The 22,272-nt window shown below is 35.7% G+C and overlaps 1 protein-coding gene across 1 annotated transcript; it reads left to right on the top strand.

Moving 5' to 3' along the window:
• The first annotated feature begins 9,568 nt into the window (after positions 1-9,568).
• Positions 9,569-22,181, top strand: LOC114286226 (AUGMIN subunit 5). The gene is made up of 10 exons (XM_028229349.2): positions 9,569-10,592; positions 11,387-11,929; positions 12,276-12,417; positions 12,760-12,933; positions 14,840-15,049; positions 15,415-15,600; positions 16,380-16,539; positions 20,028-20,223; positions 20,656-20,788; positions 21,588-22,181. Exons 1-10 carry the CDS (start codon positions 10,051-10,053, stop codon positions 21,714-21,716), a joined length of 2,415 nt encoding a protein of 804 aa, XP_028085150.1. The 5' UTR covers positions 9,569-10,050; the 3' UTR covers positions 21,717-22,181.
• The last annotated feature ends 91 nt before the right edge of the window (positions 22,182-22,272 follow it).

Raw genomic sequence — 22,272 nt, 5'->3', positions numbered from 1 at the left:
AATTCATTGGGTTGTTATGATCATTTGTATGTATTTCACATATGTTTGTTAAGAAGATGAAGAATAAAGAAGAGAATTCCACATGCATGCTGTTACGACCCAAACCCGCCCCTATAGGTTTAATATCACAACCGGCCAGTAATCCTTGGATTACCAAAGGCCTCATGACAGATTAACATATAAATAGTGGCTGAGGAAGCAAATATACAAAATAAACAAGGCCCAATGAGCTGTGATAACATAAATGGCACAGTAAAGCTTGAAACTTTTATAAAATGCGAGCGAAGTTAACACATATAATATATACCCAACACATTTAGGCATTCATGACAAAAATCTCGCCCACATCTTAACAAACAAACATAGTCTATTACAGATTACAAAAACAGCCACAAAACCAAACTTCATCAGGAACCTCCTCGGGAGACGCAAGGGTTGGCTGACAAAACTGAAACATGGGCCGTCAACTATAACCCTGATCATGTACCAGCTCACCTACATACATAATATAAACAGTGAGCGGAAGCCTAGTGAATAATAACGAAGTAAAGGGTTTTAATGAATGAAGTCCATACAGATTCAGAAATCATAAATCAGATTCATAAACAGATTCATATTCATATTCTTGTTCAAATCAAATATAGAAATCAGAGTTCATGCTTAATTATACGTGGTATATCTATTAGCGCTAACAGAACAGATACAGAACAGATGCAGAACATATGGTGGTTATAAATAACCAGTTCCATAAAGGAACTTCCGAATCTGGGTAACAGAGAATAAACATGCTGAGCCCCATGATGGAGCCTCCAGAACGGGTAACAGAGTGTAGACATATTAAGTTCTATAATGGAACCTCCGATACCGGGTAACAGCTAACACATATCATATAATGCTAATGATGCCACGAGTACATGTCAGAAATTGGACAATCATTCATTATACAGAACACATCATTTTAGAAAATATATCTTAATTCATCACATAGAAAATGAATAAAGTTGAATATAACTTTACTAAGTTATTACTCACAGTTAGCTTCAGGTGCAGACAGGCATGGCAGGCTAAGCGAACGGTTTACGACACGTGACCTACATGACACATAACAGATACACACATGAAACATACGTTTGAATTGCACATAACTTATTTCGTTTGTTTTTAGTGTGTTTCTAGTCTTTAATCCTCATTATGGAGTCTTAAACATGGCCTAGGAATGCCTAGGATAGAATGAGGATACAAAAATACATTTAAAAACATTTTTCAAAACTTGCTGAAAATAGGGTCCACGCTCGGGCGTGGCTTTCCTCGCTCGAGCGGGCATGCAGATAATGAAGCTTCGCTCGAGTGTGACTTTTCTCGCTTGAGCGGACTGCAAACTTTTGAAAAAGTACTGGTTGCACGTTTTTCACGCTCAACGGACGCTCGATCCCCGCTCGAGCGTGAGACTCAGAACCTCGCTCGAGCGCGGATTCCCTCGCTTGAGCGGACTGTAAAACACATGAACTTCTGGGCATATGCATTTCACGCTCGAGCATGACTCACGTCGCTCGAGCGGAAGTGCACGCACTTAGAGTATACGCTTGAGTGTGGATCAAATTTCTGAAATTTTCAGCTTTGATCTTCAAGCTCAAACTTAACCTATACACCTCGAAACTCAATTTTTTTGGGCCCAAAACTTGAGGAAATACATGAAAACTCTTAAAACAAGATGTTTAAAGGATCATATCAAGAAATCATGGCCCAAAAGCATGTCAATTGTGCAAAAATTCAACTTGAAACTCAAGAATAATTCACGAACATAGCATGCATGTAACTCTTTGAACTAAGGCTCCTCAAAACACGATCAAATGCCACCAAATAACATGAAACTCATTGTTTTCCCAAAATTAAAGTGAATTCAAAACATGCATGAGAGAATTCTTTGAAAATTAAACTCAAAACATGGAAATTTATGCATGCATGCATGGATTGATTTAGTTCCCTCCAAACCTAGCTCAAACCTTACACGAATTCATCTAATTCAGTAGAATTCTTGCACTAGTAATTCGATTTCATAGTTAAGAGGATGAATGCCTACCTCAAGTCTTGAATTCTCAAGTGTGGTAGCTTAATCATCCAAATTCTTTTCAATTTCCTCTAACTTTCAAGCAATTTTCTTGTTGAGTTCAACTCTTCTCTCATACTCTCTCCCTCTCGTTTGTCTCTCTTGGATGAGCTCAAAATATGATGGAATGAAAGAAAAAGAAGTGAATGGGCTCAATTGGTGCCTTAAATAGGCTTGGATGCAAGTGTGATTAATTGAGGTTGATTGATGCACATTAATTTAACCTAATTTAATCGTTCCGAATCGAACTTCGATTGAAACTACCATAAAATTCTAAAAATCCTAATTAGCACATAAATCAAGTCAATTTCGTAATCGGATGCCGATAAGGCCTTCAATTCGTAAATCGAAACTAAGACACGAACAGATCTTCCTACGCAAAATAGATATAAACACAGATAATGCAACACACACATGCAAATTAATTCAGAATTCCTCCTTAACTATTGTTAGGTATAATTAATCATGGATTAATGTTAATTACGAGTCGGGGTTGTTACACATGCATAAATATATAGAGTTTTGTCATATTGAGTTGATTTTGAGCAATCAAGTAGAAATTGTTGATAATTGACACATGCATGTTTGAATTATCATGTTTTGAACCTTGATTTCATGTTTTAAAAAGGGATTTCTTACATGCATGGAGCTTATGAGCTCAATTTGTTAACTTCATGAGTTCTGGAGAAAAGAGTTTGAAAGATTTTACATGCATGCTTTGCTTCTTGAGTTTCAAGATGAATTTTGAGTTATTGGCAAGCTCTTCGGCCGTGATTTTATGAAATAATCCTTAATTCATTATATTTTGCAAGTTTACAATGTTATCTCAAGTTTTGGGGCCCAAGAGATGTGTTTTGGAGAGTTGCATTCGAGTTTTGAGCTTGGAGGTCAAATCTGAAAATTCCCAAATTTGCACCTATGCTCGAACGTAAGAGTTTATGCTCGAGCGACCACTCTGAGTGCCGGCACGCCCGCTCGAGCGACCTGAAACCCGCTCGAGCGTGAAATACAATCTCCAGAAGTTTCATATCTTGCAGACCGCTCGAGCGAAGGAAACTGCGCTCGAGCGACCATTCACATTTTGCATGTCCGCTCGAGCGAGGAAAGCTACGCTCGAGCGGGGACCCTGTTTTCATAAATTTGACTAAGTTTTTTCCAATGCATTTTGGCATCCTTATTGCATCTTAGGCATTCTTAAGCCTTAATTTAGCCATAGTAATGAGGATATAAAGTAAAAAACACACTAAAAAAGGTATGTACGAAGTTAAGAGATTACAAGGGTGTGTTTTAAGCAATGTAATAAGAAAGAACAAGAATCAATGTAAAGAAAGCTAAGCCGTGATGGCCATATGAATGCGTAATGATAAGATATGTTGTGTTATGTACTTTCGTGTTTGTAGGTCAACGTCCGAAGCTTGATTGACCGTTTACGGGAGCCCACTATGAGTAACGTTATTGTAAAGATATATTCATATGAATTATGTTCGAAATGTGATTTGATAAGTTATGATTTCTGAAATGATATTTGTTCACGTGAACGACTGTCCTGTGTTTGAAATCTATTATGGCATCCATAGATAGTCCCAAGCTATGGGGGACGGCATATTAATGCGGGTCCATGACATATATGTGATTACGAGATCTCGTTAGCCACTTCATTATGGTGATATGTGTTTAATCGGTATCCGGAACCGATTACTCTAGTCGGAAGACGATATGTGATATGTTCTATGGGATGTACCATTATTATGTTCAGATACGAGAATGATTATGCTATGATCTGTTTTACGCTTATGACATGTTCGGATTTCGTTCACTAACCTCTTTAGCTTAATGTTATTCACTGGGTTTTAGCTCACTATGTGTATATATATATATAGGTGGGCATTTCGGAGATTGAGTCTGAAGGCTTTTGTCTGAATATGTGTTCTGTTGTTAGCCAACCATCGTGCCTCACGTGGAGATTCTTGAAGTGTCACGTGTTTTAAGCTCTATTGTTTCTGTATATAAGACTCATTTTGTTTTTGTTGGCCGTACTTAAGATGTTATAGTTAAGTGTGTGGGTATAATGTGAAAATGATTTTTGGTTATGTATATAAAGTTTTAAATATTCTGTTTTATGTAAGCCAACCCAGCTCATTGGACAACTATATTTATGTATTTGCTTCCGCTAGCTCCTTAATTTTGTTAATCAGTCCAGATGCCTTTGGTAATCCAAGGATTATTGGTTGGTTACGATGCTAAACCTATAGGGACGGTTTTGGGTTGTGACACATTCGTATGCGCTTTCAAAGCAACATTTATAGCATAGTTGAATGTGAGTGGGAAGCTTCGATTTTTCTCCATTTGAATTTTTGCCACCACTTGCTTTGCATTTCTGTCATAAATGGTACAACTGTTAGCTTCAAAATGGACTGCATATCCATGTTCCACAAGTTGTCCAACACTTAATAGATTTTGCTCCAAGTTTGGAACAAACAACACATCATGTATAAACTTATTCCTTGTTTGGGATAATCTAAAAAAGCTAAAAAGTCAAAAATTTACTAAAAAACTAAAAAATCTATACTATTCAAGAGTAGCTTGTGGGGGAAGCCAGAATTTAACTACCCAAAAAATCAAAAAGTTAAAAGTCAAAAAGTCAAAGGGTAAAATGGTCATTTTGATTTTACTACAATATTTTATTACACATCTTTTCGTAAAAAGATAAAAAATTATCCCAAACATACATCTTTTTTTCTCTACTTTTTTAACTAAAAAGTAAAAAAGTGCATTTATATAGCACATCCCAAATAACTACTTAGTCCCCTTCTTTGTTTCAACTCTTATGGTTCCTTTTCCCTTTGTATTTACTAACACTCCATTTCCCATTTTAACTTGAGAGCAAATTGAAGTGTCCATGTCCAAGAAAATAGACTTATCACCTGTCATATGATTGCTACACCCACTATCAAGGTACTAAACATCATTTTTGTGTTCTGAGGCTACTTGACAAGCATAAAATAAGTTCTCTTCTCTATCTTTCTCCTTCGAAAAATTAGCTTGTTGATTGCTCTTGACTTTGCAATCCTTTTGGAGATGGCCAAAATTCTTGCATTTATAACATTGTGGTTTTCCTCAGAACCAACAATCCTTTTGTCACGACCCAAACCCGCCCCTATGGGTTTAGCACCGTAACCGGCCAGTAATCCGAGATTACCGAAGGCCTGCCTAACAGTAATACAGTAAAATAGAGTACAGGGGCCTGGCGGAAGCCAAAACAGTAAATAAACAATGTCCAATGAGCTGTGACAGTCTGTATGCAAAAAGACTTTTCATTCAAATATATACAGCCGGACAAAACAGTATGTACATATATACAATCATTCAGTTCAGGGACCTAATCCCTATTAAATAGTACAGTACAATAAACAAAACGGTTACAGAGAGAGAAGGGGGAACTAAAACACCCCTAAGCCAAAACTCGACGGGCTCGGAACCTCGTAGTGAGGCACAGTGGTTGGCTTGACAAAACTAGAGCTTACCCCGACGCTTCTAACCACGGTCTGGTGCCTGTACACCTATATATATATATATATATGAGCAGTGAGCTAAAGCCCATTGAATAACACAATGCATAAAGGGGTTAAGAATGAATGTCCTTACAGTAATGAAAACAATTCATTAAATCAGTATTTCAGTCGTTCAGTCAGTACAATCATATGTGGTACATCCATTAGCATAATAGTACAGTAAACAGTAGGTCTTAAAAGACCGAACAGTCAATGATGGCCATCAATCAGTAAACAGTAGTGGTTCCAATAAGGGAACCGACAGAGATCTCTGCAACAGTAACAGTAAACAGTAGTTGCTAAAGATGCCACAATACAGTTCAGAATATAGGACATACATTCATTCAATTAACAGTATTAGTTCAGAAAGCAGTACAGTTCAATTGTTCAAAAGATAATCATTTTGAACATATCTTTACACATTTGTTACTCACAGAGTTCTAGGCTACAGTAAAGCTAGAGCGCGTCCCCAGTCGCCAACCCTACACAGTTACAAATTGAACACACACTAAGCTACACAGTTGGGAAAATAATAACTTAATCCCTAATTTGCCTCGGTGTGTTCTACATCTATATCCTCGTTAAGATGCCTTAAACTAGGTCTAGTAATGCCTAGGATGAGATGAGGATGCAAAGATGCACTTTTGAAAGCATTTTCAGAATTTTCAGAAAACAGGGTTCACGCTCGAGCGCATATTACTCCGCTCGAGCGGACTTGCAGACAAAGGTTTACGCTCGAGCGTAGACTTACCCGCTCGAGCGTTCTGCAAAACAGTCAAAAGTACTGGATAAGTGAAAATCACGCTCGATTGGGCGCTCGACACCCGCTCGAGCATGAGACACAAAGTCCTGCTCGAGCGTCAATTATTCCACTCGAGCGGACTCCAAAACAGTGCAAAGTACTGGGAGCACGAATTGCACGCTCGAGCGCCAGTCACCCTGCTCGAGCGTGAGTTCAAAATTTGAAATTCCCAGATTTGAACCTCAAGCTCAAATTCAACTTTTAAACCATAAATTTCGATCCTCTTGGGTCAATTTTCCAGAAAACATCCTAAAACTCATAGTTTAACATGATTCCAAAGCTCAATTGTAAAATCAAGGCCCAAGGGGGTTTCAAACAACTCAATTTCAAACCAATTTTCAAGAATATGAAAAACATGCAAACATGCATGAACTTAAACCATTTCAAAGCTCAATTTCATGCTCTAATGAGCCAATTCTTTTCAAAACAAGATGAAATCATGGACTTAACATAATTATGAGCATGCATGTAACATTTTGCCATGAAAACAACTCAAAACTCAACAATTCACACATGCATGCATGAATTAAGCTATAATTCAACATGTGAAGCTATTACATGACTTAATCCACTAAATTTGACATGAATCATGTAAAAACAAGTTCAATTCACAAATAAGGGGGTAATTACACTACCTTAGGTCTAGGATGCAAGATATACAAGCTCAAATATGCACTCAATCCTTCAATTCCTTCAAATTTGAAACCAAAATTCAAGATGAAGCTAAGTTCCTCTACCTCTCTCTCTCAGTCAGTTTTGCTTCTCAAATGTGGCTGAACAAATGTGTGCCTAAGTGTAATAAGGCTCAACATATTAATAGATAAGGGCCCCACTAGATGGCATTTTGGTAATTAAGTCTAAGTTGTGCAATTTATTAATAATTAACCTAATTTAATCATACCAAATCACATTTTCACTAAATATGCCATAAAATCACTTTAATTCTAAGGATCACAAATCATCAATCAATTTCAGATTCGACCGCCGATAAGGCCTTTAATTCGCAATTTAAACACAAAAGCATGAACAGATAATCAAACAGTCGACAGATAGACATACAATTAAACAGGTATACTTAGTCAATTCAGTTTCAGATTTCAGTCAGTTAGTTCAGTACTTTAATCAATTTAGTTATTAATCCTAATCAGTCTCAGTTTAGCAATAATCAGTGGTCAATCGGTAAACAGTGACGAGGGTTATTACACTTTCTCTAGATGATTTCCCCATTCACAAATTCTGCACATGCTCGTATTTTCTTCCACTCTTGAACTTTTATCAATGTTGCTTCTACCTCTTCCCCTTGATGTATTTTTTCCTCTACCTCTTCCTCTTCCTTGTCTACCACTTCTTGATGATTCCCCTCTTGTTTGTTCATTATATGATGATGCTCCGCGACTTTTAGAATTCAAATTAACGTTTGATTAGATTGCGCTCTCCAAAGACTTCTCTTATTGTTTTAACAACCTTTGTTTATGAGCTTTCAAAGAACCCATCAATTCTTGGACACTCATTTCAGAGATATCCTTTGTTTCTTCAAATATTCCCACCATTATGTAATATTTTTCTGGTAAACTAACTAGAATTTTCTCAATAATTCTCTTTTGTTCAACTCTTTTACTATATGATTTCATTTGATTGACAATCTCTATCAGTTTAGAGAAATAATCAGTTAAAGTTTCAGATTCTTTCATCTTCAAATATTCTAACTCCCTTCTAAGAGTTTGGAGTTTGATGATTCTTACATTTTTGTTTCCTTGAAATTCTTGTTGTAAAATATCTCATGCTTCCTTTGATTTCTTGGCTTCAATGATTCTTGAAAACAACTCATCAGAGAGTGCTTGTTGGATGAAGAAGAGTGCTTTAGCATCATTTTTTATGGTTTCCTCTAGTTGTTGCTCTTGTGTTGAAGTTAATGTAGTTGTTAAATTAGGTTCATCATACCCATTTTATATCAAGTTCCATGAACCTTGGGACTGGAATAAGGTGTTCATCCTTACACACCAAGGGGTTGTTTGGGATGATCTAAATAAGTGTACTTTTTGACTTTTTATGAAATATGGGTTGGATTTGGGTTGGGTTTGAAGTGATGTATTAGAGAAGTGATGTGACTTAAATAAGATGATGTGACTTAAATAGGATAGTGACTTTTTGACTTTTTAACTTTTTTGAAGCTTCCCAAACTAGCCCTAATAATCATAATTTTCTCTAGCAAAAATGGGCATAGATGGTTGCTGGATACCTATACTTTGGTTGTTTAAGTTAGCCATGGATATTTTCTACAAAACCCATTTTTCTTTTTCATACACATTCTATTTTCAGCCCTCATTTTCAAATCCAAGCTTCCACTTCAAACTAGGCTTTGATACCACTTTATGTTGGGTGTTTTGGAAGCAAATGTGTGTTTAAACTACAAAGGAATCAATCGAAGTTTTCGTTTGGTTGGATGGGTGAATACATGGGAAAAAGATAGCCTCCTTTTTGGGCTTTGATTGGAAAGTTTTGTTCGGTTCGTAAGGGCCCAACACAGGTCCCTATTTTTTAATCGAAACCGTTTAATGTGTAGAACTCGTCGACTACTATATGTTTCTCAAAAATCACGTTGATTGGATATCGATAGTTATGTGATCGTGTTAGTTTTTTTTGTCAATTGATAACTATAATACCATCCATTTTTTATACAAAACTGATTTGATCATGTAGTTATAGATATTCGATAGAAGTGATTTTTTATGGGGATATAGTACTAGACGATTTCTATATATTAACGGATAGGATTATCAAAACGGGACTCATGGTAGGCCCCCACGGGTCCAACTTTACCAAAACGGGACACATAAATTTTTTTTTTTTCCCCATTCACTGCAGTGGGTTTGACGTTGACGTTAGTACGTTGATGGTTGATTTGTATTTATATATTAATTTTTTTATATTTATTTTAGTGAATAGTGATAATTTTTAAATTTTTTTAATAACTTTTTGATTTTTTTTTAATTTGTCAAACTTAACCTAAATTTGGTGGTTAAAAATGGCAAGGGTCGAAGATGGGCTTACATGGGCGGACTAGCATGGACCTCGGGCCTATAAACATAAGGCCAGGGAAGAGGCGGCGAGGCCCAAAAGACACGCAAATCACAGGGCGAGCTTGACCTCCTATTTGAACTTTGATTACTGTTCGAACCTCATATACGTACAATGTACGCATACACAGCGTATAGACTACGGACACACATCTGTACTGTTCTCTTTACTTCCCTCCTCCTACGCCGGCCAAACCCATAAACGAACCGACACTTGCAGATCTACTTGTCTCTCTCTCTATCTCCCTCCCTCCCTCCCTCCCTCCCTATTCTCTCTCAAATTTCTCTCTAGGGTTTTACCCTCCCCTTCTCATCGATCTTCAAATTCATCTCCCTCTCTCTCTCTGTCTCTGTCTCTGTCTGTGTCTCTCTCTCTATATATATAATATACACATGTATATATGCATATGTATTATCGATACTTAGATTGTCTAGTTAGGGTTTGAGTTTCGATTTTGATGAAGATCTAGTTCGGGATTTTGCTTGCAGTTTGAAACCCTAAGTTTGGGAGCAATGCAAAGCTCGGGGAGCTCGGCGGCCCAGCCGGAGGCGATACTGGAATGGCTGCGGAAGGAAATGGGGTATCGACCATTAGGACCGTACAACGCTTCGAATAAGGCGGCAATGCCGTCGATTGACTCGCTTCGGAAGATTTGCCGTGGGAACATGATTCCGGTGTGGAACTTCTTGCTGATGAGAGTGAAATCGGAGAAGACGGTGGAGAATATTCGCCGGAATATACTTGTTCACGGTGGGGACGAGAGTGGTAGCACCACTGCTGTGGTGGATCCAGTGAAAGCTGTGGAGGTGGGGAGGGGTAGAGGGAGGAGGAAAGAGAAACTGGGGGTGAGTGGGGAGAGCTCGAGCTCGAGTTCGAGTTCAGTGGAAAGTAGTAGAGAAATCGCATTGCAGGAGAGGGATTTGGCGGAGAAGGAGGTGGAGAGGTTGAGGCATATAGTAAGGCGGCAGCGAAAGGAATTGAAGGCCCGAATGTTGGAGGTTTCACGGGAGGAGGCAGAGCGGAAGCGAATGCTTGATGAGAGGTCAAATTACAGGTCTGAATTATCAATCAAAATTTATTGGCTTTTTGCTGTGCTTAAATTTTTTTATGTGAAGTGAGCTAGTTACTAATTTCATGTGTTTCGACATTCTGGGAACTTAAATCCTGGATGGTTAGAAATATACAATTGATTGACTAAGAAAGTAAAATTTAATTGTTTATGACTGACTGCTACCAAAACCAACAAGACTATTATTTGTCCAAATTACCTGCTGCACTGCTGTGTATGCAGTGATGTATGCTTTGTCATAGTGCATTGAAAGTTTTGTTTCAGACAACAAGTAAATGAAAAATTTTGTACTTGAAAAGGAAAACTAAACAAATTATTTTATTGAACTGTTTTTGTATGGCAGCCTCGTTTGTGAATAGGCTATTTTAGTAACTTTTTGACTTTTTACGAAAAGATGTGCAGAAAAGTAGAGAGAATGATGTGACAATATATAATGACTTTGGCTTTTTGGTTAAAATGTATAGTTGACAAACGAGTCTTAGAGTGGCCAATAAGTGGAGTTCAAACTTTGAGCAAACTGGTTTGAACCCGGAATGCAATATGCTGCCTAATGGTGTTTGGGAATTCAATTTCTGGAATGTTAGAACTTAGAAAAGGACAATTATATGGCTGAAAATGAAAACTGAACACTTGATTTTATTGGATTTAATAGATATATAAAAAAGAATGATATGTAGAGTGATTTGTGATTTTCACAAGACTGACTGCTGATATCACTGAGAGGTTTATGAAAATTTGCAGTGTGGAGTGTTGATAAGTTCAAAGTCATATTGTTGCAGGCACAAGCAGGTGATGTTGGAGGCTTATGAACAACAGTGTGATGAAGCGGCAAAAATATTTGCTGAGTATCATAAGCGACTTCGTTACTATGTTAATCTAGCAAGGGATGCTGAAAGGGTCGGTGTTGATTCTTCTATTGAAATTGTCAACAGTTACAGTGCAAATAGCGTGAAAGAGGCTGTTTATTCAACTGTTAAAGGCACCAAATCTGCAGACGATGTTATTCTTGTAGAAACAACCAGGGAAAGAAATATCCGAAAGGCATGTGAATGTCTTGCATCGCAGACGATTGAAAAGATTCGAAACTCATTTCCGGCTTATGAAGGAAGTGGCATCCATTTGAATCCTCAATTGGAAGCTGCTAAGTTAGACTTTGATTTTAATGGGGATATGTCTGATGAGGTTAGAAATGCAATTCTAAATTGTCTGAAGAGTCCTCCTCAATTGCTTCAGGCTATTACTGCATACACTCTACGAATGAAAACACTGATTACAAAAGAAATAGAGAAAATTGATGTTAGAGCTGATGCAGAAACTTTAAGGTATATTTATGATTTGGTCTCAATCTTTCTTTGTGCCTTTTTGACTTGAAACAATTATCATTATGAAAATATTTTAACAAGGATATAAATCAAACAAGTTCTAGATTTCTGAGCTTAAATTATCAATTGGTTGGCTGTTTATCATCTCACTATCAATTTGTGATTTATTATCCTACATCTTGCCGTAAAGTTTCGTATATGACTTGCATAGCTGTTTCATATAGCGATGACACATTTGTTACATTTGTAGTGCAATCTTTCAATGTAATATCACTGTTGCGATGTCAGTGTGAACATTTCCTCTTTTAGGTCTATTAATTGATTTCATTATTGTCTTCTAAATCAGGTACAAGTATGAGAATGACACAGTAATGGATGTTTCTTCTCCTGATGTGAGCTCACCGTTACAATATCACCTTTATGGTAATGGAAAAATTGGACTTGATGTGCCTTCAAAGGGAACTCAAAATCAACTTCTTGAAAGACAGGTCATTTTTTGGGGGTAACCTATTATTTACATTTGTGCTGCTTAGCTTTTTGCATTTGTAGTAACTATTTAAGTATTTTCTTTCCAATTTTTCACAACTCAATTAATTAGCTTTCTTTTGCTAATCTTGCTGGTCATTTGTTACTCTGGGTGGTGATTCACGTTTTTTATTCGAAGTTTATGTTCATCTTTGTGTCACTGGATTCCTTATCTATCTCATTGATGTTGTATGGTTGTTGCACCTCTACACCTTGTGTTTGTCGAAGTTTTACTTATTATTTAATTGTTCTGTTGATATCTTTCATATATGTATATACCTATGTATTTCATTTTATTTTCACAGAAAGCACATGTTCAGCTATTTGTGGCTACTGAAGATGCACTTAACAAAGCTGCAGAAGCTAGGAATTTGTGTCAAAAACTGATGCAACGTCTGCATGGAGGTGGTGATGCTGTATCTTCACAATCACGCGTTGGAGGCACATCACAAAATGTGGGCAGTCTGCGGCAATTTGAGGTACTATGTTGGTAATTTGATTTAGGAGACAAGGGCTGTACTAAGTTGAATTATCAATGAATAAATTGAATAGCGTAATGTATTTCCCAGCATGATGCTCACTGACCAGTGCGTTTGTTCTTAATCTTTTCCCACATTTGGATTCTTTGCTTAAAACAATCCTGTTAGTATATTATATTCATATTTTTAAGTTAAGATATTTATCTTTTGGGTATGATTGGTTAATAGAGTTGACTTGATTACTCATGATTTAGTTGTTCTTACACTTTATTGTTGGACATGTCTTTTGTTATGTGTTCTGGTTAGTATAGGATGGAAACAGTCAACATGTTTCGCAGATAAAAAATGGTATCCATGCAACAAATGCTCCAGGGTGCCACACACACACTCAGAATTTTTCAGTTGTTTGAAGTGGGAAATTTAAATCTAATGGTCAAAATCATTACATAAAAATATCGTTTGATATAGTTCTTTAGCGTATTTTTTTCATATAAGATGGTGTATCCCAGCTGTCTTTGATATTCACATGGTGGTATATGGATAGGTGGTTGGGAAAATATTAGAGTTGAACAAACTTTTCATTGGTTTGCTGTTCCAACTAAAATGATGTGATAGCTGTCCTCTAACTGGGATATAGCTGAATGGACTTGAAATCATTATTATGACTATGATATGACTGCCTGTGGTTTCTTATGCCAGGAAAAAGAATAAATAAATAAAATTGAAAATTGTAATTTGGTTGCCTTTGATTTAATGGATTTTAGGGTCTTGTCTCTGGTGCAAATAGTTGAATTGGTGCTGAATTTTTTCCATTCCCTGCCCTTAATAATAGTTGAAAACCAATAAATGTGCAACCAACTGATCCTGACTTTGTGAACGGCAAAGAGTCCCAGGTGCAACAGCAGCATTCTTTTTTGGAGGCTCCTGTGCTTCCATTGCTAACCTAGTCATTTTAAAATAGCATTCAGCTTGCTTGTTTTCATTTTTCAGAAAACACTTTTCAGAAAATTCTGGCCTTGTTTGGTTTGTGTTTCCCAAAAATTTTTGGGAAAAATTCTCTACAAATAAGTTTTCAAAAGTAATCAAATCAAACAAATTTTCCCAAAAATATTTCCCAAAACTTGTTCGGTTTGCAAGTTTTCCAAACAGATCTCTCTTTCATACACATCAAATCAATCACTTTTTTCAAAACTCTCTCTCAAAATAATTTTCCAAAACATCTTTTGAAAAAAATCAAACCAAACAACTTTTCATACTTTTTATCTATAAAACACATCTCCCAAATTCAAACCAAACATACCCTCTACGTTCTTATTTTCCGTATTTTTTTTGTTTTTATTGGATTTTTTTAATATTTTAAGTAATTTTTTTTACTTTTTAGAGACACCTAACATAAATACACCTAAAAAGTAAAAAAATTGTAAAAAAAATCTTTTAAAAATTCATTAAATACCAAAAATACAAAAAAAAAATATAAGAATTCAGTATATTTTTTTTTTTGTATTTTTATGTATTTATTAATTTTTTAAAATATTTTTTCACAATTTTTTTACTTTTTAGATACATCTATCTAAGGTGCATCTAAAAAAGTAAAAAAAAATGTTTAAAATTTAAAAAATATTCACTAAAAACAAAAGAATACGAAAACAAAAAAACTCTGTTTTCAAAAAACTTAATCCAGAAAACTCAAACCAAACGCACTGATTAACTTTTAGTTTCCATGCCAGAGAATTTTGTTTTATTTTTGAATCTTGAACCTATTGACTGGCCACTGGCCTAGAAAGGTTCTACTGTATTAGTTATATGCATCTGAGTGTTCATCCTTTTTCGAGCTCAGGATAAAATTGAATTGTAAGCTGACCTGCAAGAGCTTGTTTCTTAGCAGTTTCTTATTGTCTTTGTATAGTTGGAGGTTTGGACCAAAGAAAGAGAAGCTGCTGGATTGAGGGCTAGCTTGAATACATTAATGTCTGAAGTACAACGCTTGAATAAATTATGTGCGGAGAGGAAGGAAGCTGAAGATTCTTTGAGAAAGAAGTGGAAAAAGATTGAAGAGTTTGATTCCCGCAGATCTGAACTTGAATCTATATATAATGCTTTACTTAAGGCTAACACGGTAAGATAACTCTGATTTATGCATCTCTTATGGAACTTTAAACCACTAATGGGTATGCTTAGATTAATCATGGCATTGACTTAATGATAGCAGAGTACCAGGAGCTGATATTGCCATCAGTTGGTCGTATACCTCAACTCAAGCCATGCAGATTTCTATCTTACTGATTGGGGTGTGTGTGTGTGTCAGTCATGAGGGTTTAACACTGCATCTTGAATAACTGTTCGGAGAGTAGCTATCTTGTGTTTTTAACGTGTACTAATTCTAAGCAAATCACCTCCTACATTTAATGTTTTTTTCTTTTTTCTTTCCAATGCTTCATAAATTAGATAGTGTTCTTATGCTCATTTCTTTCACCTTTGTAGGATGCTGCTGCATTCTGGAGCCAGCAGCCATTAACTGCAAGGGAGTATGCATCAAGCACCATTCTCCCAGCATGCATGGTGGTTGTGGAGATATCAAATAGTGCAAAGCATCTTATTGATGAAGAAGTGTCAGCCTTTTATCGGAGCCCTGATAATAACCTCTACATGCTTCCATCGACCCCACAGGTCTGTAAAAGTGAAGAGTACAATTTTATGCATGATTTATATCATAGCTTCCGACTGCATGCAACATGTTCGCTGCCAATGGTTGAAAATTCACTTTCTTTCCTATTTATGGGTGCAGGTTCTAGGATCTGTTTATGATTGTATGGTAATAGAATAATATGTCTAAGTACCCATCTCAGACTTTTGGAGAAATTACTCCTGTTGTCTTGATGACTAGAGAAATACAGTTACTTACTAGATCTGATATACACAATGTATCTTTAACACCAGTAACTGATGTATGAATTTGATACAGTAGAGTTCTAGTTTTCAGGTCAGGCACCAAAAGATTGGATTTGCATAATCAGAAGTATGTTTAACATTGTTGAAGAATTAATAATTCATGTAATGAGATAAAAGATTAGAATAAATGATATTATCAATTGCTTCATAAATCTGAAGTCAAGCATGTTACTGTAGGAATACCTGGTCAACATTCTGTTAACAAAGCAAAAGGACCGTTTAGAGGTGTTGCACAGGCCATGGAGGGCAAGATGGACACACAACTGGCACTATGAATTTTATGTAAAAAAATGCTATTGTTGTCAAACGAACTTTTTATGCCAATCCTGCATAATTTTAATTCATGTCTAGATCACCAATTGCCCAGAAGTGCAAGTTATTAGGAAATGGGCCATTATATGGACCAAATAATGGTTTTGTGTGCATATTTGGTGTCTACTTGATACATTTTTGTAGTTCATGCTTACAGTATGCTACTCCCTTTGGTTTTCAATCAGGCACTCTTGGAATCCATGGGTGCTAATGGATCTACAGGAACCGAAGCAGTTGCTGCAGCAGAAAAGAACGCAGCTCTATTGACTGCTAGGGCTGGTGCTAGGGATCCGTCAGCAATTCCTTCTATATGCCGCATTTCTGCTGCCCTTCAGTATCCTGCTGGTTAGTTTTTTTTCATATAAGTGTGCCTTAATATTGCTTGAGTAATGTATTTATTGGTCATGTCCGGTTTAATCCCAAAGGTTTTGTACCAAGCTGAAGGAAGTGCAGACATGTTCTCCTGTTTTGATTGTCTCCTAACCATTTGAGCAAGTTTCCAGCAGCAGGGATCCCTACTGGATTTTTGAGCATTCATTTACAAATTTTGTGAATCTTGTGGTTGCCATTAAGTCCAAAAATGTTTTGGGCTATTGAATATGAAAGCAACATGTAAGTAGCCTACTTAGGGATGGAGATAGGGTGGGTTTAGAACAGCAATACTTGATTCTGAAGGATGCTTTTTCCAAACAAATTCCATTTCCATGCTTCAGTTGGGGAAGATGGGGCCTTTATGGGTTGTCCAGTACAATATCATTTTGAAATGCAAAACTGAAAGGATATGAAATTTTAATGAACGCCTAACCTGAATCCACATCAAACGTTTAGGTTAGAACATGGATTTGCCTCTGTATGAGAGGATGCCTGTGCCCATTCACCAGGAATTTATTCATCTTCTCAGTGGGCCTCTTACTTCAAATATTAATAAGAACCCACAGTGACTATTTATGTAAGGTAATAAAATAAGAACACTTCTACTGGTGCATATGAATAAGAGAGGCTTTAAAATCTGTTCCATCTTAAACCCAATACAAGTCACCAATTCTGAGCCTGTTAGTGCCCCTACTATGAGTGTTGACATTTCATCCTTGCTGGCATAGAGGTGGCTTATTTGTCATACCTTAAGTAACCCACTTCCATGCTGAAGCTTACTGGGATTCTCTTTCATGTAGCCTTGCTCACTGAAGCACACCTATTCAGGAGTTGAAATTCTGTCTCACAAAGGAAATGGTCTATTGCATCCAGTATAAGAACACTCTGGAGACAATGTAATGTTAGAAATAGAGGATGCAGTAAGATATTATACCATAAAGCTTAAGGGCCAACTTATGATTTTTTACGTGTTTGAATGTGAATATAAAAGCATAAATACAGTGTAGTAATTGAAAGCACATGCTTTAGCAGTTAAAATTTGCAACCAACTTAATTTAAAATTTGAGAACACATGCTTTAGTAGTTGTATATAAAAAGGCTGTTTGGTTTCCACTTATTTGCAACTTATTTTGTTTAAATTTTGAAAACACATGCCTTAGTAGTTGTAACTAAAATGGTAGGGTGTTTGGTTCCACTTATTTTGTTTTCAGCTTATTTTCCTTTTCAGCTCAAAAAAGTTTAAATAGCTTTGATTTTTAAGTTGGGTTTTAGATGGTTTTTTAAGCTAAGAGAGTGTTTGTGGTGTACTACAAAAGTGCACTTTTTATTTTTGATCTTTTTATCTTGGGCGAATTATACTAACGGTCCTTATAGTTTAAGGCTTGTGTCACTTTGGTTCTCGACTTTTCAATTGGGACACATTTGATCTTGAATTTTGAATCTTGTTTCAAATAAGGACAATTGAAGATATCATTGGTCAATTTCAAGAGCAAAATCATCAATTTGATAAATATATAAACTAATTTGACAAAAATAAATGTCAAAAAAATATTTTTAAATTTGTAAAAATTATTTTTACCTGCCAAAGATAAAAATATGTAAAATTGATAAATTTTTTACACATTTATTTATTTATTTATTTTTACTAAATTAATTTTGTTATGTATTTGGATGATGTTCATGTAATAAGTGGTTATTAAGCTTTTAATGTGTAATCGATATATATGAAATGTTTTTAGTTTTGGATTTTTTAATTTAATGGATTGGTTTAATAATGATATTAAAGTTGTCGTGATATTTGACTTTTGAAAAAATAGAAACTAATTTAATGAAAAAACAACAACCACCTTATCCAAATACATAATAAAAATTTATTTGGTAAAAATAAAAAATAAATGTGTAAAAGGTTTATCAATTTTACATAATTTGATCTTTGGTGAATAGAAATAATTTTTGAAAATTCAAAAATATTTTTTTGGCATTTATTTTTGTCAAATTAGTTTATATTTTATCAAATTGACGACTTTGTCCTTAAAATTGAGCGATGGTATCACCAATTATTCTTATTTGAAACAAACTTCAAAATTCATGGCCTCAAATGTGTCACAATTGAAAAATCAAGAACCAAAGTGACACGAGACCCAAACTATAAGGACTGTTAGTGTAATTCAACCTTTTATCTTTTTTGGGTCACATTATCTCTGTACTTTTCTGCATATCTTTTTGTAAAAAATCAAAAAGTATACTTATTTAGATCATCTCAGACACTTCTTAAGATCAGTTTTTTGAAGTTTTATTTTGTAGTGCAATCAATTAGGCTCCATATGTATGGGCGGACAAAATGGTTTGGTTTCATATAGACCAAGGAATTGATCTAATCCAGTTTTGGGTTAATTTTATGTATTTATTTTGAAAATTACCGTGTTCATCTAATAAATGTCAGTATATATGCCTTCAACATTATATCCCATGCCATTGGTGTAACCTTGTTTTAACTTAATAGTGTGTACTATTGTGAAATGTCAAAATGTCAGGTTCACCATATTTAATATTTACATTGTTCTCTGGCAATGTATACCTCAGGGGCTCTGCCATTGTGTCTGTTGACTTGCTGTTTCTGCAATGAATGCTTGTGTAAAGTAGTACTACCAGCACCTTGATAGGAAAAAATATATATATGGCATTTCAGTGGTTAGATAGAGTATTGGTTTCATGTGGCAAAAAATATTCCTTTTCAAAAAAAGCTAGTACTAGTTTGGTGTGAAAGGAGCTATGTCTGAGGTAACTTGAAGACAGTCTTAATGATAACTTATATAATTACAAAACTGAATTCTGCATTGAGGGTTAAGAGTTTAGTCTGGAAATAGGCCCTTACAGAGCAGGATGACTCAATCTTTGAAATATATTAGTGGGATTACTTGTCAAAGTGTTAAATTAAAAGTTATATTAGGTTTAAAATTGTGTTGAAACATAACAAAAGCAGAGCAAATTTTAGTATGCACTACTTTTGACACAATCTTCTTGACAGAAGCAATTCTAACTTTTCAATTAATGAATGACTGATGAGCATTCATATCTTCTTTCTTGTTTAAAAGATATCTTTAGTTGATCCAAGTCACAGTTACAGAAGATATTTTTTTTGTATTCTTGCATTTGGAGCTGACTTGATTTTGATCCACCACTTTTTAACTGATCCGGGTTGTAAGGGACAATCTTTAGTATTTGTGTAATTGGGAACTGATCCACTTTTTAGATAGAGTCTGGTTTTGGCCCTTGATGGCTTTTGTAGGTACCTTTTCGAATGGTTACCTGAGAATGTTTGCAACCTTGTAGATTTAGGAGTGACTGTTATAATTTGCTCAGGGAATTTTGAAAGTTTATTAACGGCTACCTGCTTGCAGTATTACCCTTAATTTTTTTTTCTACTTGTTCATCATATTAATTAAATGATTTCTCATCAGGTTTTGAAGGTTCAGATGCTGGTTTGACATCAGTATTAGACTCCCTAGAATTCTGCTTGAAGCTTCGTGGTTCCGAGGCTTGTGTGTTGGAGGACTTGGCAAAGGCCATCAATTTGGTCCATATACGGCGGGATCTTGTTGAAAGCGGTCATTCATTGTTAAATCATGCTTACCGTGCACAACAAGAATATGAAAGGTACTGCTGAAACTGTACGTTTTCTCTTATATGTACTGGACAATACATAATGTTTCCATCTGAAAACTTTGCATATTGCCGAAAGCAAACTTTTCCCCATTCTGCCTATTAATTTTCATCAATATGCAAGGAAACCCACTGAAGATAGTATAGTTGGTTGAATGCCATTCTTAGCTACAGAAGGGAAAACAAGGACCTGACCAATCTGCTGCTGTGCCTTGTTTAGGAATTGTTGTTTTCATTAGCCTGGAAGTATAGATCTATCCGTCACATCCAATTTTGTTGTTGGATATGGTTCACACATTGTGTTAGCGTCTTAATACTGGAAGTTATGCTTCAATGTGTGTGACCACCGAATTGCCTGTATCCATTTTTGAGCATTCCTTGTGCCTTGTCCATTTTGGAGCATTCATTCAAAGAAAATCCTTGCAGGACCACAAGTTACTGTTTGAATTTAGCTGCTGAGCAAGAGAAAACTGTCATGGAAAAGTGGTTACCCGAACTAAAGCATGCAATTATGAATGCTCAAAAATGCCTTGAAGATTGCAAATATGTCGGGGGTTTGGTAAGTAACTATCATTCATAAAGTCATGATTTTTATATTTTCATCACTCATGGGTGCACTCCCAAAAGCTTTATCTAATTTACTGTACACATGCCATCTCTGAAAAAATGACAAAATTCCGTATTTTTTTGTTGTTTTTGTTGAGAACTGAAGTTCTTTGAATGTTTTTTCTTAAACCTTGAGCTTCCATCCTTATTCGTCTCACTTTATGAAAAATTCACACTGAAAATCGGCCTGTCTGACTGAAGTGATCTGACCTTTTTCCTTAAATTGAGTTGGGCATCCTGACATCGCTTGGGGTAGTAATAAATCTGGAATTGTGTTTCTGTTTGTAGTGCTGCTACCTATTTTGATAATTGTAACCCAGGAAAACTTGACTTGAGTATAGAAATAAATTTGTTTGTGCTTCTTCCTTGCACACATCCACCCGTGTGTACTTTGACTAAAGCACATACCTTCCTCATAGAAAAAAGCAGATTCAGAAGTGGATATATATTGCCAATACCTGGGCTGGTCCTAAATTCAAGTTACATTGCATTGTGCTGCCTTCCTTCCCACCTGCACTAAACATATCCTTTCATCTGCAGATATTTAGTGAAATCTTTGTTAAACAACAAAGGAAAGTAGTCCTAATAATAATTTGGGCATATTGAATTGAATGAATTTTGAATTGTAGTTGTGTGGAGTGTGTTGGATAATGTTCTAAACTTTTAAGCTGATATGTTGTGGATGTTAATTTTTATCTTTTTCCACTTCTATATACTCTTCAAAGTTTTCATATTCCAACACTTGCATGCAGCTTGATGAGTGGTGGGAACAACCGGCATCGACTGTTGTTGATTGGGTTACAGTTGATGGGCAAAATGTTGCTGCTTGGCATAATCATGTGAAACAGCTTCTCACATTTTATGACAAGGAACTTCTATGAACAAAACTTTTGAAAACCTGGAGCATTGAGGTTCATTGTAAGTGTAACTTGTTAACGTCTATTCTCTTCGCACTTTCTTGCCAATTTTGGATGCCATCTAAATCAGAGTATGTGTTAAACATTTTATAGTCCCCACTTGTTCATGAGAAAAAAAATGGTAGAATCGATTGAGGATAAAACTAACAGGTTGGTCTTGGGACATGGGAAACAAGGGGAAGGAAGGCCGAGGGGGGATGGCGAGGGTTTGTTGGGTTTCTATTTGTTGTTGCAGCCACACCATTTTTTCGTATTCTGTTGTTCATTTTTGTATAGATGGTCCTTCCTCTAGAAGAATCTTTTGTATGATAGGTAATTCATTGTTCCTGGATTCGGGTGGGTGTCTTCTGCAAGATTACTGTAACATTTGTGGGAAAAAAAAAAAAAAGATTTAATGCCATTAAATGGTAGTGTGGTTCATTTTGTTCATACCTTATTTTGACGTTACTGATAATAATGATGTTCACTATCATTTATAATTTTATTATTAATTGATAATAACATATATTTGTAATGACGT

The sequence above is a fragment of the Camellia sinensis genome, chromosome 1, assembly GCF_055761805.1.
Source record: "Camellia sinensis isolate YWXY chromosome 1, ASM5576180v1, whole genome shotgun sequence".
NCBI classification, from domain to species: Eukaryota; Viridiplantae; Streptophyta; class Magnoliopsida; order Ericales; family Theaceae; genus Camellia; species Camellia sinensis.
This window is presented reverse-complemented; position numbering and strand designations above follow the sequence as displayed.